The 18,184-nt window shown below is 41.0% G+C and overlaps 2 protein-coding genes across 9 annotated transcripts in view; both read left to right on the top strand.

Annotated features, from left to right (window-relative positions):
• The first annotated feature begins 386 nt into the window (after positions 1–386).
• Positions 387–13,570, top strand: aldh4a1 (aldehyde dehydrogenase 4 family, member A1). Of its 8 annotated transcripts, none has more exons than XM_051948334.1 (16): positions 404–718; positions 4,776–4,869; positions 5,110–5,202; positions 5,604–5,651; positions 5,858–6,013; positions 6,485–6,634; positions 6,720–6,794; positions 9,859–10,046; positions 10,126–10,199; positions 10,796–10,992; positions 11,476–11,523; positions 11,590–11,742; positions 12,106–12,227; positions 12,404–12,522; positions 12,595–12,733; positions 12,789–13,570. In XM_051948334.1, exons 1-15 carry the CDS (start codon positions 678–680, stop codon positions 12,705–12,707), a joined length of 1,671 nt encoding a protein of 556 aa, XP_051804294.1. In that variant the 5' UTR covers positions 404–677; the 3' UTR covers positions 12,708–12,733; positions 12,789–13,570. The 8 variants fall into 8 exon arrangements, with proteins under 8 accessions (XP_051804295.1, XP_051804296.1, XP_051804294.1 ...); XM_051948332.1 differs by having other exon boundaries at positions 12,778–13,570; XM_051948331.1 differs by having other exon boundaries at positions 405–718; positions 12,595–12,744; positions 12,811–13,570.
• A 2,024-nt stretch (positions 13,571–15,594) lies between these two features.
• LOC110966941 (E3 ubiquitin-protein ligase RNF123-like) overlaps positions 15,595–18,184 on the top strand; it is a 151,018-nt gene continuing 148,428 nt past the window's right edge. The window contains exon 1 of the mRNA XM_051947767.1: positions 15,595–16,042. The gene's annotated coding sequence lies outside the window, so the exon portion shown is untranslated. The remainder of the gene's footprint in view (positions 16,043–18,184) is intronic.

Raw genomic sequence — 18,184 nt, 5'->3', positions numbered from 1 at the left:
GACGTACACTGAGAAACCTTTTTTTTAAAAAATACAATTCAATCATTAGCAGTGTATCAGTCTATGAATTCAATACAGTAACAAGTAACAAGTGTGTCAAGTAGATTACACACACAAACAGTACAATACAAAAACAGATAACATTAATTACAGGGGTCTGCGACATCTTAATTATAGTAAATTGTATTTTTTCAAAAGTCTTGTCGTCTTTAATAATACACTGAGAAACCTGAGGCTCGAGCCCCCGCCCCCGCGGCCCCCATGGCGGCCCCTCTCTCTGGGACTCTGATTGGCTGACTGTTTTGGGCTGTTCGCTGATTGACCAGTGCCCGAGCCGCCTTTGGAAGGTTCCATTCCGGTGACGGGGGGGTCAGTGAACCCTCTCCGGATGTTTTAATGTTTATTTGTGGCAAGTTCCCTTCTATTCAGCCTCTTCCGATAAAATAACGTTTAAATTATAGACCTGTGATTAATCGGAGGCGCTGCGACGGTAACCGGAACGAACCGAACCGTGAATCAGCAGAACCTCCCCCGGTGACCGAACCCTAACCCGCTGAGGCTAATCAGCTCCGTCGATCCTCTGCATCTGATCACTTATCGATTCAGTTATCAGCCGTATCGGAGGCTTATCGGCTCCATTCCTCCTCCATTCTCCGGGTCTCCTTATCGGCGGGAAGATGCTCCGTGTTCGGGCGGCGGTGTGTCGGTCCTGGAGGCGGTAGGTGATCACGTTACCGACACGAGACTCCCAGAGCTTCCGTTAGCCTGTTAGCTTCCCATCACCTGTCAATGTGATCGATGAGTCTGATCAGCAGAATCAGGATTTATCGATGTTTAACGAGCTTTGTTCAGTCATAAAAGTGGTTCAGCCTCCTGTAGACCAGACTCCATTCAAAACATGTCTAATTTAAAAATTGACTAGAAGCAGTCTCTGTTTACAGCTACATAGAGCTCTACAGACTCTACAGAACCAGACTCCATTTAAAACATGTCTAATTTTAGAACAGACTAGAACCAGGGGCTACATAGAGCTCTGTGAACTGTAGAGTCAATTGAGCTCCATATGTCTAGTTTTTGTGGTTCTGTTTTATTTTAGTTTTATGTATAATTTTGATGGTTTTATGTCTAGTTTTAAATGTTTATGTCTAGTTTAATGTTTTGTGTCTAGTTTTTATGGTTAAGTTTCTTTTTTTTGGTGCTTTATGTTTAGTTTTTGTGGTTAAATTTCTCTTTTTTTTTGGTTCTTTATGTTTAGTTTTTATGGTTTAGTTTCTGTTTTTTGATGCTGTATGTCTAGTTTTTTGTCCACCAGGTCCAGCTGCGGGTCCAGATGTTTCAGGTCCAACCCGACTGGACTAAAAACAGCTGATTCATGATGAAAATGACCCACAGATTAATAATTAGTCAAACTAATCCTTAAACCAACAGCAGAGTCCGGTTCAGGGTCATGGACAGTTCCAGGATTTATGGAAACTTTCTGAGAAACCAGATGTTTGTTTGTGTGTCGGCGTCCAGACGTTTGTTGAAGAAACCTGAGAACTTCTGCCAGAACTCCAGCTGGTGACCTTCAGACTGAAGGGCTAATCATTCAGAGAGCACAGCCCAGACCAGCTAAAAACCAGCAGAACCCAGACCAGGAAAAAACAGACCAGATAAAAAACAGATCAGCTAAAAACCAGCAGAACCCAGACCAGCTTAAAACCAGCAGAACCCAGACCAGGAAAAAAACAGACCAGATAAAAACCAGACCAGCTAAAAACCAGCAGAACCCAGACCAGCTAAAAACCAGCAGAACCCAGACCAGGAAAAAAACAGACCAGATAAAAACCAGATCAGCTAAAAACCAGCAGAACCCAGACCAGCTAAAAACCAGCAGAACCCAGACCAGGAAAAAAACAGACCAGATAAAAACCAGATCAGCTAAAAACCAGCAGAACCCAGACCAGCTAAAAACCAGCAGAACCCAGACCAGGAAAAAACAGACCAGATAAAAACCAGATCAGCTAAAAACCAGCAGAACCCAGACCAGCTTAAAACCAGCAGAACCCAGACCAGGAAAAAAACAGACCAGATAAAAACCAGACCAGCTAAAAACCAGCAGAACCCAGACCAGGAAAAAACAGACCAGATAAAAACCAGACCAGCTAAAAACCAGCAGAACCCAGACCAACTGGACTCCGAGATAAACCTCCACATCCTGGAGACGTTTCATTGTTTACATGTTTAGAGACACTTTATGTTTGTGTGGATTTTTTAAAATCATTTTGTGTTTAGTTTTTGATGTTTTTAGTGTATTTTTGTGGTTTTGTGCCTAGTTTTAATTGTTTCATGTCTAGTTTTTGTGATTTTGTCTAATTTTTGAGGTTTTGTGTCTAATTTTTGTTGTTTTTATGGTTTTGTGTGTAGTTCTTGATGTTTTTGTGATTTTGTGTCTAATTTTTGATGTTTATTGTGGTTTTGTGCCTAGTTTTAGTTGTTTGTGTAGTTTTTGTGATTTACTTTCTGTATTTTGATGTTTTTTGTGTAATTTTCTCATCATAAACAACACAACTGATGAAAAGTTCAGTTTGTGTGTTTTCTGTCAGACATGATGAGTTTCAGCTGATTTTTGTACCACAGGAGGTCCGAGACTTCTGTCACAATTCTGTTCCTACGGATCTATGTAAGCTGAACTCCAGTTAAAATGGAAACAAAGCTGCATCACGATATTATTCGCTTTGCCGATTAGTCCAACTACTGTAACAACACACAGTTATTAACTCAAACTGGAACACAACTGGTAGGAAAATACCGGTTTAGTCCAGTTAAACCAGTTTAGTCCAGTTAAACAGTTTAGTCCAGTTAAACAGTTTAGTCCAGTTAAACAGTTTAGTCCAGTTAAACCAGCTTAGTCCAGTTAAACCAGTTTAGTCCAGTTAAACCAGCTTAGTCCAGTTAAACAGTTTAGTCCAGTTAAACAGTTTAGTCCAGTTAAACCAGTTTAGTCCAGTTAAACAGTTTAGTCCAGTTAAACCAGTTTAGTCCAGTTAAACAGTTTAGTCCAGTTAAACCAGCTTAGTCCAGTTAAACCAGCTTAGTCCAGTTAAACCAGTTTAGTCCAGTTAAACAGTTTAGTCCAGTTAAACAGTTTAGTCCAGCTAAACAGTTTAGTCCAGTTAAACCAGTTTAGTCCAGTTAAACAGTTTAGTCCAGTTAAACAGTTTAGTCCAGTTAAACCAGTTTAGTCCAGTTAAACAGTTTAGTCCAGTTAAACAGTTTAGTCCAGTTAAACCAGCTTAGTCCAGTTAAACCAGTTTAGTCCAGTTAAACCAGCTTAGTCCAGTTAAACAGTTTAGTCCAGTTAAACAGTTTAGTCCAGTTAAACCAGTTTAGTCCAGTTAAACAGTTTAGTCCAGTTAAACCAGTTTAGTCCAGTTAAACCAGTTTAGTCCAGTTAAACAGTTTAGTCCAGTTAAACAGTTTAGTCCAGTTAAACCAGCTTAGTCCAGTTAAACCAGTTTAGTCCAGTTAAACCAGCTTAGTCCAGTTAAACAGTTTAGTCCAGTTAAACAGTTTAGTCCAGTTAAACCAGTTTAGTCCAGTTAAACAGTTTAGTCCAGTTAAACCAGTTTAGTCCAGTTAAACAGTTTAGTCCAGTTAAACCAGTTTAGTCCAGTTAAACAGTTTAGTCCAGTTAAACCAGCTTAGTCCAGTTAAACCAGCTTAGTCCAGTTAAACCAGTTTAGTCCAGTTAAACAGTTTAGTCCAGTTAAACAGTTTAGTCCAGCTAAACAGTTTAGTCCAGTTAAACCAGTTTAGTCCAGTTAAACAGTTTAGTCCAGTTAAACAGTTTAGTCCAGTTAAACCAGTTTAGTCCAGTTAAACAGTTTAGTCCAGTTAAACAGTTTAGTCCAGTTAAACCAGCTTAGTCCAGTTAAACCAGTTTAGTCCAGTTAAACCAGCTTAGTCCAGTTAAACAGTTTAGTCCAGTTAAACAGTTTAGTCCAGTTAAACCAGTTTAGTCCAGTTAAACAGTTTAGTCCAGTTAAACCAGTTTAGTCCAGTTAAACAGTTTAGTCCAGTTAAACCAGTTTAGTCCAGTTAAACAGTTTAGTCCAGTTAAACCAGCTTAGTCCAGTTAAACCAGCTTAGTCCAGTTAAACCAGTTTAGTCCAGTTAAACAGTTTAGTCCAGTTAAACAGTTTAGTCCAGCTAAACAGTTTAGTCCAGTTAAACCAGTTTAGTCCAGTTAAACAGTTTAGTCCAGTTAAACAGTTTAGTCCAGTTAAACCAGTTTAGTCCAGTTAAACAGTTTAGTCCAGTTAAACCAGCTTAGTCCAGTTAAACCAGTTTAGTCCAGTTAAACAGTTTAGTCCAGTTAAACCAGCTTAGTCCAGTTAAACCAGTTTAGTCCAGTTAAACCAGCTTAGTCCAGTTAAACCAGTTTAGTCCAGTTAAACAGTTTAGTCCAGTTAAACCAGCTTAGTCCAGTTAAACCAGTTTAGTCCAGTTAAACAGTTTAGTCCAGTTAAACCAGTTTAGTCCAGTTAAACCAGCTTAGTCCAGTTAAACCAGTTTAGTCCAGTTAAACCAGTTTAGTCCAGTTAAACCAGTTTAGTCCAGTTAAACAGTTTAGTCCAGTTAAACCAGTTTAGTCCAGTTAAACCAGTTTAGTCCAGTTAAACCAGTTTCGTTCAACGTTTTTCCAGCAGCTTGTTGTTGATCAGAGCAGCTTTAGACAAATGATTGTATTGTTGTGTCTACATGAAGGTTGTGTGTCTGTTGTGTGTCTGCAGGTTCCAGACATCGTCCTGTGCAGCCGTGGAGGTGAAGAATGAGCCGATCCTCGGATTCACTGAGGGAAGTTCAGAGAGAAAAGAACTGCTGCAGGTAAACAACTGCAGGTTGTGTGTTTGTTGTGTGTCTGCAGGTTGTGTTTATTGTGTGTGTCTACAGGTTTTGTGTTTATTATGTGTCTGCAGGTTGTGTGTTTATTGTGTGTGTGTCTGCAGGTTGTGTGTTTATTATGTGTGTGTGTCTGCAGGTTGTGTGTTTATTGTGTGTGTCTACAGGTTTTGTGTTTATTATGTGTCTTCAGGTTGTGTGTTTATTGTGTGTGTGTGTCTACAGGTGTTGAACAGCCTGAAGGGGGCGACGGAGGAGATTCCCTGTGTGGTTGGAGACGAACATGTTTGGACCAAAGACATCAGATATCAGCTGTCGGTGAGACGTCCTGCTGTAACCTCAGTGTATTTATCCTCAGTGACACTGACTATAAGCTGAGATTTATCCTCAGTAACACTGACTATAAGCTGAGGTTTATCCTCAGTAACACTGACTATAAGCTGAGATTTATCCTCAGTAACACTGACTATAAGCTGAGATTTATCCTCAGTAACACTGACTATAAGCTGAGATTTATCCTCAGTAACACTGACTATAAGCTGAGATTTATCCTCAGTAACACTGACTATAAGCTGAGATTTATCCTCAGTAACACTGACTATAAGCTGAGATTTATCCTCAGTAACACTGACTATAAGCTGAGATTTATCCTCAGTAACACTGACTATAAGCTGAGGTTTATCCTCAGTAACACTGACTGTTCTCTGTTCTCCTTCCAGCCCTTCAATCATTCCCATAAAGTGGCTAAGTTCTGCTATGCTGATAAGGTGAGTTCTGTTGGTTCGTTGTGTGTCTTTGTGTTGTTTTACATTGTGTGTGTTTCTGTGCTGAGGTCCTTTCAGGTTCTAATCAGAACCAGAACCTCAGTTGAGTTCCAGACTGACAGCGGTCCAAGACCAGTTTTAGTTAATATATCAGAGTTAATATCGATCCAGGAGCTGATCAATAAATCGTATCATCTCTGATTGATTAGGAGCTGATCAATAAAGCCATCGAGGCATCGGTGGCAGCCAGGAGAGAATGGGACCTGAAGCCGGTCCAGGACAGAGCCCAGGTTCTGTTCAAAGCAGCCGACATCATTAGTGGACCGAAGAGGGCCGAGGTCCTGGCCAAGACCATGATAGGACAGGTAGGACACAGCTGGACAGACGGGTAGGACACAGCTGGACAGACGGGTAGGACACAGCTGGACAGACGGGTAGGACACAGCTGGACAGACGGGTAGGACACAGCTGGACAGACGGGTAGGACACAGCTGGACAGACGGGTAGGACACAGCTGGACAGACGGGTAGGACACAGCTGGACAGACAGACAGGTAGGACACAGCTGGACAGACAGACAGGTAGGACACAGCTGGACAGACAGACAGGTAGGACACAGCTGGACAGACAGACAGGTAGGACACAGCTGGACAGACGGACAGGTAGGACACAGCTGGACAGACAGGTAGGACACAGCTGGACAGACGGACAGGTAGGACACAGCTGGACAGACGGACAGGTAGGACACAGCTGGACAGACAGACAGGTAGGACACAGCTGGACAGACGGACAGGTAGGACACAGCTGGACAGACAGACAGGTGTCCTCTGTGTCCAGGGGAAGACGGTGGTCCAGGCTGAGATCGATGCTGCTGCTGAACTGATCGACTTCTTCAGGTTTAACGCCAAACACGCCATTGAACTGCAGAACCAGCAGCCGCTGGACGCTGCTGAGAGCACCAACACCATGCTGTACCGGGGCCTGGAGGTAGGAACACGCGTGTTCTAACGGAACAATAACATGTTCTAACGTAAGAATAACATGTTCTAATGCTACACTGTGTGTGTTGCAGGGTTTCGTTGCTGCTGTGGCTCCGTTTAACTTCACTGCGATCGGAGGAAACTTGGCAGGAACTCCAGCTGTGATGGTGAGAATCCAACAGACATTTAACATGAAAACATGAAACATGTACCATGAAAACATACAACATGAAAACATGTACCATGAAAACATACATGTAACATGAAAACATGAAACATGAAAACATACGTGTAACATGTAAACATACAACATGTAACATTAAAACATGTGACATACAACATGTACATGAAAACATGAGACATACAACATGTAACATGAAAACATACATGTAACATGAAAACATACATGTAACATGAAAACATACAACATGTAACATGAAAACATACAACATGTAACATGAAAACATACAACATGTAACATGAAAACATACAACATGTACCATGAAAACATACATGTAAAATGAAAACATACATGTAACATAAAAACATGTAACATGAAAACATACAACATGTAACATGAAAACATGAAACATGTACCATGAAAACATACATGTAACATAAAAACATGAAACATGAAAACATACGTGTAACATTAAAACATGTACCATGAAAACATACAACATGTACCATGAAAACATGAAACATGTACCATGAAAACATACATGTACCATGAAAACATACATGTAACATGAAAACATACATGTAACATGAAAACATGAAACATGTACCATGAAAACATACATGTAACATGAAAACATACATGTAACATGAAAACATACATGTAACATGAAAACATGAAACATGTACCATGAAAACATACATGTAACATGAAAACATACATGTAACATGAAAACATACATGTAACATGAAAACATACATGTAACATGAAAACATACAACATGTAACATGAAAACATACATGTAACATAAAACATGAAACATGAAAACATACGTGTAACATTAAAACATGTGACATGAAAACATACATGTACCATGAAAACATGAAACATGTACCATGAAAACATACATGTAACATGAAAACATGAAACATGTACCATGAAAACATACATGTAACATGAAAACATGAAACATGCACCATGAAAACATACATGTAACATAAAAACATGTAACATGAAAACATACAACATGTAACATGAAAACATACATGTAACATAAAACATGAAACATGAAAACATACGTGTAACATTAAAACATGTACCATGAAAACGTGTAACATGAAAACATGAAACATGTACCATGAAAACATACATGTAACAGGAAAACATGAAACATGTAACATGAAAACATACATGTAACAGGAAAACATGAAACATGCACCATGAAAACATACATGTACCATGAAAACATACATGTAAAATGAAAACATGCAACATGTAACATGAAAACATACAACATGTAACATGAAAACATACAACATGTAATATGAAAACATGTAAAATTAAAACATGAAACATGGAAACATACATGTAACATGAAAACATAAAACATGCAACATCAAAACATGTGATCTACAACATGTAACATGAAAACATACAATATGTAACATGAAAATGTGACATACAACTTGTAACATAAAAATCATACATGTGACATACAACATGTAACATGAAAACATGAAATATGTACCATAAAAACATACAACATGAAAACATGAAACATGTACCATGAAAACATACATGTAACATGAAAACATGAAACGTGTACCATGAAAACATACATGTAACATGAAAACATGAAAACATACGTGTAACATGTAAACATACAACATGTAACATTAAAACATGTGACATACAACATGTAACATGAAAACATAGAACATGTAACATGAAAACATGAGACATACAGCATGTAACATGAAAACATACATGTAACATAAAAACATGAAACATGAAAACATACGTGTAACATTAAAACATGTACCATGAAAACATACATGTACCATGAAAACATGAAACATGTAACATGAAAACATACATGTAACATGAAAACATACATGTTACATGAAAACATACATGTAACATGAAAACATGAAACGTACCATGAAAACATACATGTAACATGAAAACATACATGTAACATGAAACATGAAAACATACGTGTAACATTAAAACATGTGACATGAAAACATACAACATGTACCATGAAAACATGAAACATGTACCATGAAAACATACATGTAACATGAAAACATACGTGTATCATGAAAACGTGAAACATGTACCATGAAAACATACATGTAACATGAAAACATGAAACATGCACCATGAAAACATACATGTAAAATGAAAACATACATGTACCATGAAAACATACATGTACCATGAAAACATGCAACATGTAACATGAAAACATACCACATGTAATATGAAAACATGTAAAATTAAAACATGAAACATGGAAACATACATGTAACATGAAAACATAAAACATGCAACATCAAAACATGTGATCTACAACATGTAGCATGAAAACATACAATATGTAACATGAAAACGTGACATACAACGTGTAACATAAAAATCATACATGTGACATACATGTAACATGAAAACATGAAATATGTACCATAAAAACATACAACATGAAAACATGAAACGTGTACCATGAAAACATACATGTAACATGAAAACATGAAATGTGTACCATGAAAACATACATGTAACATGAAAACATGAAACATGCACCATGAAGACATACATGTAAAATGAAAACATACATGCACCATGAAAACATACATGTAAAATGAAAACATACATGTACCATGAAAACATACATGTACCATGAAACATGTAACATGAAAACATACATGTAACATGAAAACATGAGACATACAACATGTAACATGAAATCATGAAACATGTACCATGAAAACATACATGTAACATGAAAACATGAAACATGAAAACATATGTGTAATATTAAAACATGTGACATGAAAACATACATGTACCATGAAAACATGAAACATGTACCATGAAAACATACATGTAACATGAAAACATGTAACATGAAACATACATGTAAAATGAAAACATGAAACATGGAAACATACATGTAACATGAAAACATAAAACATGCAACATCAAAACATGAACCATGACCCGTGCCCGTATGGACTCCCTCTGACCGTGGACCTGCTGGGTTCTATCAGGGGAACGTGGTTCTGTGGAAGCCCAGTGACACCGCCATGTCTGCCAGCTACGCCGTCTACAGAGTCCTGAGGGAGTCCGGTCTGCCGCCAAACATCATCCAGTTCCTCCCGGCCGACGGTCCGGTTTTTGGAGACGCGGTCACCTCCTCGGAGCACCTGGCCGGCATCAACTTCACCGGCAGTGTTCCGTAAGAACCGGAACCACAAACCCAACGTTTGTTCCTTAATGAGCTGTATGTTGATGCTGCTGTGACTCTGTGTTTGAAGGACCTTCAAGCGTCTGTGGAAGCAGGTCGCCCAGAACGTGGACACCTACAGAACCTTCCCTCGGCTGGCAGGAGGTGAGTCATCCAGGTGCTGGTGGTCGAAGGAGATTCAGGAGAAACTAACTGGACTTTTCTGGTCGGTTCTTCAAGACGTTTTCACCTCTCGTCTTGGAGGAGAGGTGAAAACGTCTCCAAGAACCTACCAGTCCCGTCTCTTGGGTTTTCATGAATGTAGGAGGTTCTAGAGTGTGGATGGTTCTGTCTTCTAGAGTTGAGATGTTTCATGGTAGTTGGTGGTGGATGGTAAAGATGGTCAGGATTCTCCAACAGTTCTCAGTTGAGTTAACCTAAAGACCCTAAAGACGGATCAACTGATTTCATGTTTTAACACCTGGCCCACGTTACAGATGGTGAATCCATGACAAGATGAGGAAACTTCTGGTTCTAGTTCAGGTCCTAGTTCAGGTTCCAGTTTGGGTTCTAGCTCAGGTTCCAGTTCAGGTCTCAGTTTGGGTTCTAGCTCGGGTTCCAGCTCAGGTTCCACTTCAGGTTCTAGCCGTTGGTATCTCCTGAGATGTTTCTGTTGAAGCTTTACCTTCATAAAGATCTCCAGACGACCTTCTACAAAGATCTGGTGTTCTGCTCTGACCAGCTGCTCTGTTCCTCCTCAGAATGCGGAGGGAAGAACTTCCACTTCGTCCACTCGTCTGCCGACATCCAGAGCGTCGTCATGGGAACCATCCGCTCAGCCTTTGAGTTCGGAGGTCAGAAATGTTCAGCCTGTTCCAGGATGTACGTCCCCGACAGCCTGTGGCCCCAGATCAGACAGAAGATGGTGGACGTCCTCAGAGATGTCAGAGTGGGAGACGTGAGTGGACAGACAGGTGGACAGAGAGACAGACAGACAGGTAGCCAGAGAGACAGACAGATAGGTAGACAGACATACAGACAGAAAGATAGACAGACAGGTGGACAGAGGGACAGACAGGTGGACAGAGAGACAGACAGGTGGACAGAGAGACAGTCAGACAGGTGGACAGAGAGACAGTCAGACAGGTAGCCAGAGAGACAGACAGATAGGTAGACAGACATACAGACAGAAAGATAGACAGACAGGTGGACAGAGGGACAGAAAGACGGACGGTGTATTTTTCCAACAGTCTGGTGATTTCCGGGTCCATCATTTGGTCAAACATTGAACGACTTGATATAAATCAGTAGAAGGAGAACAGAGTAGTTTAGTGAGGAGCTTGAAGGTCCAAACATCTGGTAGATGTCCTCCAGAGGGATTGGACTCGTCTAGAAGCAGGTCAGAACTGATGCTGATTCATGACTTGTGTTCTTCTGGCAGCCGGTGGAGGACTTCGGCACCTTCTTCTCTGCTGTGATCGACGACAAGGTACGCTAGGTCTGGTTCTGGTCTGGTTCTGTTCTAGTTCTGTTCTAACCGGGGTCTTCTCTGCAGTCCTTTGCTCGGATAAAGAGGTGGCTGGAACACGCCAAGTCTTCTCCAAACCTGACGGTGATCTCTGGAGGAACCTGTGACGACTCCAAGGGTTACTTTGTGGAACCGACCATTGTCGAGACCCGAGACCCTCAGGATGCCATCATGAACGAGGTACCGGTTCTGCCAAGGTCCGATTGTTCTGTTCAGCAGCAGATGACATCATTAATCAGCCAGGACTTGGAGAAGCATGAACTAAACGAGTTTCATCTGAATCACTTCATTCTACGTTCTACGTTCTGTCCTGTTCTGTTTTACACTGTCCTGTCCTGTCCTGTTCTGGTTCTACGTTCTGTCCTGTTCTGGTTCTACGTTGTTCTGGTTCTACGTTCTGTCCTGTTGTGGTTCTACATTCTGGTTCTACGTTCTGCCCTGTCCTGTTTTACACTCTGTCCTGTCCTGTCCTGTTCTGGTTCTACGTTCTGTCCTGTTCTGGTTCTACATTGTTCTGGTTCTACGTTCTGTGCTGTCCTGCAGGAGATCTTCGGGCCGGTCCTCACTGTCTACGTCTATCCAGAGAAGGACTACCAGAAGGTTCTGCAGCTGATCGACAGAACATCTCCGTACGCTCTGACTGGAGCCGTGTTCGCTAAGGACCAGTAAGATGTGTTCATCTGCACACACGTGTTTGTTCAGAGGGACGTCACAGAACCAGATGTTGTAAAGTCTCTGATGGTTCTGGTTGGTTCTCTGAGGGTTCCTGGGTCCAGTAGAAGTGGAGTTAGTTGGTTGTGGAACTGCTGATAAAGTTCTAAAGCTGAGTTTGTTTCCGTAGGAAGGTGATCAGCGATGCGGCCGAAGCTCTGAGGAACGCTGCAGGAAACTACTACGTCAACGACAAGTCCACCGGCTCCATCGTGGCCCAGCAGCCGTTTGGAGGCGCAAGAGCTTCAGGTAGGAGACGTCCAGCTGAAGGTCAGGTCCATCTGCTCCATCACGTTTAACACAACTCTGCTCTTCATCAAGGCACCAACGACAAACCTGGAGGTCCACATTATGTCCTGAGGTGGACATCTCCTCAGGTGGTGAAGGAGACTCATGTCCCCCTGACAGAGTGGAAGTACCCCTACATGGGCTGAGGAGGTCCAGAGGAGGTCCAGAGGAGGTCCAGAGGAGGTCCAGAGGAGGTCCAGAGGAGGTCCAGAGGAGCTCCAGAGGAGCTCCAGAGGAGGTCCAGAGGAGCTCCAGAAGGTTACCCTGACCTGAAGCAGTCCTTCTATCCTCCATCCGTCCCTCAGCAGATGGTTTCTTCTTAGATTTCTCTGAGACTCTTTGCACTGAACCTGGACGTCCTCCATGATCAGATCTAAACATCTAAACACTGGTTCCATCCATCACTGACTAAAGGTCTATCGCTGCTGTTCTCACACAAACTGCTGCTGTTCAAATAGAAATAGTTTAATTATTAATCTGCTATCGATCAATCAGTGATAGCTGATCAATGATTTAGATGATTTCTGTTTTTATTCTGTCTTCCATCAGAACAATCAGGAGCGCTGATTTTAAAATTCATTAATGAAAAGCCGCCACATTCATCAGTAACTCATCAGAAGCCAGGTCCTGTCCTCTGACTGTTCAGGAATCAATAATCTGTCGTGTTTCTGATCAGTTAATTGATTTCCAGATGAATGAATCAGATTAATGGTAGCTGGAGTAAAATCCTGATTTTATTTGTTCCAGACGAAGAATTTAAAACTTTAGCCTGAACTGATGAAGAGTTTCGTTCCTGAATCTGTCCTGATCCAAAGTTGATCTAACGTTGATCTACGTTGATCTAATGTTAGTCCAACGTTCTTGTCGTGTCTCCTAGTTTTCTGGCAGCAGTTTGTAGGTTTTTGAATGTTTCAGGTGATGTAATATATTTTCAGACCGCTCCTGCCTTAGTAACTGTAAATTCTGATCAATAATTTTTGACAATAAATATTAAATTATTAAAATCTAACTGTGGTCTGTGACTTTTTAAGATTGTTTTATGATTTCTAGTTTCTAGTTAGTGATTATTTTCTGTTATTTCATAAATTTCATTAAAACTGAAGCAGAATAAATGAGATGTTCAGGAAGGTAATGTTTAAAACTAATGTTTGGTTTCTAATCCATCGCTGCTTTACACAAAGTTCATCTGGTGGAGAATGAAACACGCCACATGACCACCGTTTAGAGTCAGACCTGTGGGATTATGGGTAATTTAGTAGAGGAAATGTGGCCTAAACCAACTTCTGAGAAGTGACACAGTAACTGATTTAAAGTTGAATTTGTTAAAATGTTTTTTATGGACTGTAATATTGTCACGTATTGGACCAGTCTAAAGACAGAAAACTAATCTGAAAGACTTTTGGAATCCGTCTAATCAGAGACACTTTGGTGGGACGCTATCTGAAATGTTCGTAGGTCTTTCATAGTTTTCATGGTGTCGGCTGACTGAGGAGAAGAAAAACGTTCAAAGACGTCTCTATGATGCATGGCTTTCTGGAAGACTACATTCCACAGAAGAAGATGGAACCAGCAGTGGAGCATGGTGGTGGTGAGATGGTTGGAAGACCTTGACCACTTCTTATGAATTCTGTTCTCTATCAGAAGAACCTCCTGGACAAAGTCCACCATCAGTTCAGGGCCTGAAGCTCAGCACTAATGGACCCAAAGAACATCAGGAAGTCCACCCCTGAGTGGATCAACAGGAACTAAATGAAGGTTCTGGAGCAGCCGAGTCAAAGTCTGGACTTCAATCTAATAGATGTTGGTTGAAGACCCTCAAAGATCAGCTGATGATGTAAAACAATCTAATGTGACTGAATTTAATAATAAGTTTATTATAAGGAAGAACAGCATCGATCAGACAGAGAGACTGTCTGGGAGGATCCGGCCAAATGGATCTCCCCGAACAGTAAACAGAGGTCACTTTTATATGTTTTAAACAAGTGGAACCATTGTCACAACATGTGATTTGTATCAGAAGACCAAAAAACAAGCGCCTCATTGATAAACCCTGTGGCAAAATCCATAGGATAATTCCCTAGACACAGGAACTACTAATACAACACTGAGTTCTTTCAACAAGAAGATACACTCCATTCTGACATATAGCACATGCCCAGCAACACCAACATCACTTGTCTCAAGTCATGAGAATCACATGTCTAACAGCACATCAGGTCAGATACTACACCAGGTCATGTTACCATAGTAACTGGGTTTAAACTGCAGAATTTCCTTTGTGGAACCAAATTATTTTAAAATTATTTTAACTAGTTTGTTGCCGGTTGAACTCTAAAACAAAGCTATTCTTCTTCTTGACGACACGTCGTCTTATCCGCTGCTACACTTTTATCTATAAGATCAGAATTAGATCAGAACCAGCCCAGAACCAGATCTGCTTTCACGTTATTTATGTGACTACATTTCCAGAACCCAAAGCAATTACTGATTATGTTCCAATGATTTATACTTGTTAAACATGCCAAAGGTACGTTCTGAATTAGGAAACACTGTTTGAAGTACTGTACACCTGCTGCCTGGAACTCACTGCAGAAAACACTGACTCTGAAGGATCTCATCACTATTGGAATTTTTAAAAACCATGTGAAGGATCTTACAGCAGCTACTTTTCACACTTGTTGTTTTAATGTAAATTCTTAATCCTGGGCTAAATCTAGCATGTATTTTATGTATTTTGAGTGAGTTAGTGTCTGTTTTTAATTGTTGCACTTTTAATCTTTCTCTGGCTGCTGTCTTGGCTTTTCTTGAAAAAGACCTCATTGTATTGCAAAGGGGCCTACCTGGTTAAATAAAGGTTAAATAAATAAAAACAGGCATTCTTCTTCTTGTTATTGTTGTTGTTGGTATTATTGTGAATATTATTTTAACTGTTATTATCACCATGATTGTTGTTATTTGTATCTTATTATTATTATTTTTTAAAATATTTTTATTTTATTTCCACAGCATGTTCTCCCTGTGCATGCGTGGGTTTTCTCCGGGTACTCCGGCTTCCTCCCACAGTCCAAAAACATGCTGAGGTTAATTGGTTACTCTAAATTGTCCGTAGGTGTGAATGTGAGTGTGATTGTGTGTCTGTATATGTAGCCCTGTGACAGACTGGTGACCTGTCCAGGGTGTCCCCTGCCTTCACCAGAGTCAGCTGGGATAGACTCCAGCACCCCCCATGACCCTAGTGAGGATAAAATGGTGTATAGAGGATGGATGGATGGAGTTCCTGACTCCTGCGTCTTTTCTGTTTCGCGTTTTGCTAATAACGACCAGTGTTTTGTACCGAGCAGCGCTCCGTAGCTGGGACAGACTGTTGTGGTTGAAATCAGCGTTTTTTGTCGACACCTGCTCCACTGAGCTTCACAGCCGGAATATCATCACCAGAACCCGGGCAGAGCTGCAGGAGCGACCCGTTAGACGACAGGACACGGTAGGTTCCGCTGTTAGCTGCTGTTAGCTGCTGAGCTCAGGGTTTGTGTCGTTAGCCTGTTAGCTGTCTGACATGTAGCCGACTTCAGAGGAGCCGAACCGAGCCGGACCAGGAAAAGGTACCGGCATGTCTGATGATTTAACGTAGCTCCGTCTCTCCGCGTCCGGCTGCAGAGTTTCTGTCAGACCGGGCTGCAGCGGCTCGGGACCGGTGTTCAAGATTAACTGGTGATCCGATCACCTGGTGATATTCAGTGAGCAAGACAGCTGTTACAACAGCAATACATAGCATAGGTGACAGTGTTGATGCCTGTTCAAAACACACAGATGTCAATAAACTGTTCCGAAATGTTCTTGTTGCGGGTCTTCAGTCGACCAGTAAAATACTCGGTTTAATGAGGACTTCCACCTAACGGAGTGGAAATATCGCTTCGCTGCGGTAGAGTGTGATGATCTCAATCAGATTAACTGGTGACAGTCTGTGGCCTCAGTCAGAAACAGCAAGAGAAGTTCTAATACCGTTTTCAAAGCTTACTGCGATAAACCAGTCGGACCTGAGTTGTTCTACTTTTAAACAGATTTTAAGTCAAACAATGACATCATATAAACCATCTGACCACATTCTAACCAGAGGTTTCACATTCCAGCCTTCAGAACATCGATATGCTTCATCTACCCCCCCCCCGTTATTCAGGATTTATTTATTTTACTGGGGCACTGCAAGTTATAATCAACATTGTATTCTATAGAATCAATGCATTGTGACTTTATGGGACACAAAATTAAAGGTATTTTTATTTCTAAAGACCTAGAACAATAATAGAGACGATTATATTTATTCTACAAAACCTTAACGAGCCCACCCTTGAACTATATAGCTAGCTGCTGTTTCAAACAAGATCTCACAACTCAAGACGTGAAACAATAAAATAAGAATGAATAAAAACAAACCAAATAAGATCATATTGCTGAATTGTTCCACGCTAAGTTCCATCTGCAGATTCCCTCTCAGACTAAAAACTGCCTCTTCACTGAACACCTTATAGATACTTATGACTGCCAATAGCTGTGAATAAATGTTATTTTTTCCCCTTTTTATTAGCTTTATTTGACAGGGAAGTAGAGAGACGGACGGAAAAGTCGGGAGAAAACCTACAGCAGAAAGCCGTGAGCTGGAGTTGAACCCGGGCCGCTGGGTCAGGTTTATCTCCTGTTTATAGATCTCCTGTTCAGTCACCTGAGCTAATGCCCCAGTATATGTGATACACTGAAAGGAATCGGTGTCTTTTCTCAATGACATGTCAGTTTAGAGTAGTATGACACAATAAAGTTCTGCTGCTGGTTTGAACATGAATGTCCTGTGAATTTTGCTAAACTGCTGCATTTCAAATCCAGTATGTTAAACACTGCTGGGCTGTTTAAGTAAAATTTTGACATTTGTGTTATTTAAATAAGACAGTGTAGCTACAACATGATCTAAACCTGCCAATACTGCATCAATATATTAATGTTATACTGCAACACTTTGGCATTCTGTTATCACACAGCTTGGTGAACTTCTTGTTAAATAACGTGTACATTGTGTGCTGGTCTCCTGTCTGCTGTTTTAACAGGTTTTGACAGTGATCACTAGCCTAGCTGCGCTAGACAACCCATGGCAACAAATTTAATTCTCTGCCAGGGTGGGTCTAGTTACCCTCCATAAGGCTCGAGGCTGGATGCTCCTAAAACTGGCCGGACCAATCACCATGAAGTGTAGAGTCAGAAGGCGGGCGTAACTAAGTGACGACAGAGGCGCGACGATTCTGACAGAAACAACCGGAAACAATAAACAGTTATCTTTGGACTCGGCTTTGGCCACAGCCCTTAAAGATCTGAAGCTAAAATTCAACTTGAAAGATAAACAAAGGACGGCACTGAAGTGTTTCATTGAGAAGAAAGACGTATTTGGACTTATGCCGACGGGATATGGCAAATCCTTAATATACCAGTTGGCTCCGCTGGTTGGGAAGCTAATGGGACTCAGCCACAATCCGCCGGTGCTCGAGGAACTACGTCAGCCTGTTCATTGCGCTGATTGGTTGTATACCTACCCAATTGCTGCAGAGGGATTTGAAAGACAACCTTTTAGCCCGCCTCCCTC

The sequence above is a fragment of the Acanthochromis polyacanthus genome, chromosome 5 (genome assembly GCF_021347895.1).
Source record: "Acanthochromis polyacanthus isolate Apoly-LR-REF ecotype Palm Island chromosome 5, KAUST_Apoly_ChrSc, whole genome shotgun sequence".
NCBI lineage: Eukaryota > Metazoa > Chordata > Actinopteri > Pomacentridae > Acanthochromis > Acanthochromis polyacanthus.
Note: the sequence above shows the minus strand (reverse complement) of the source record. Positions and strands in the feature narration are given on the sequence as shown.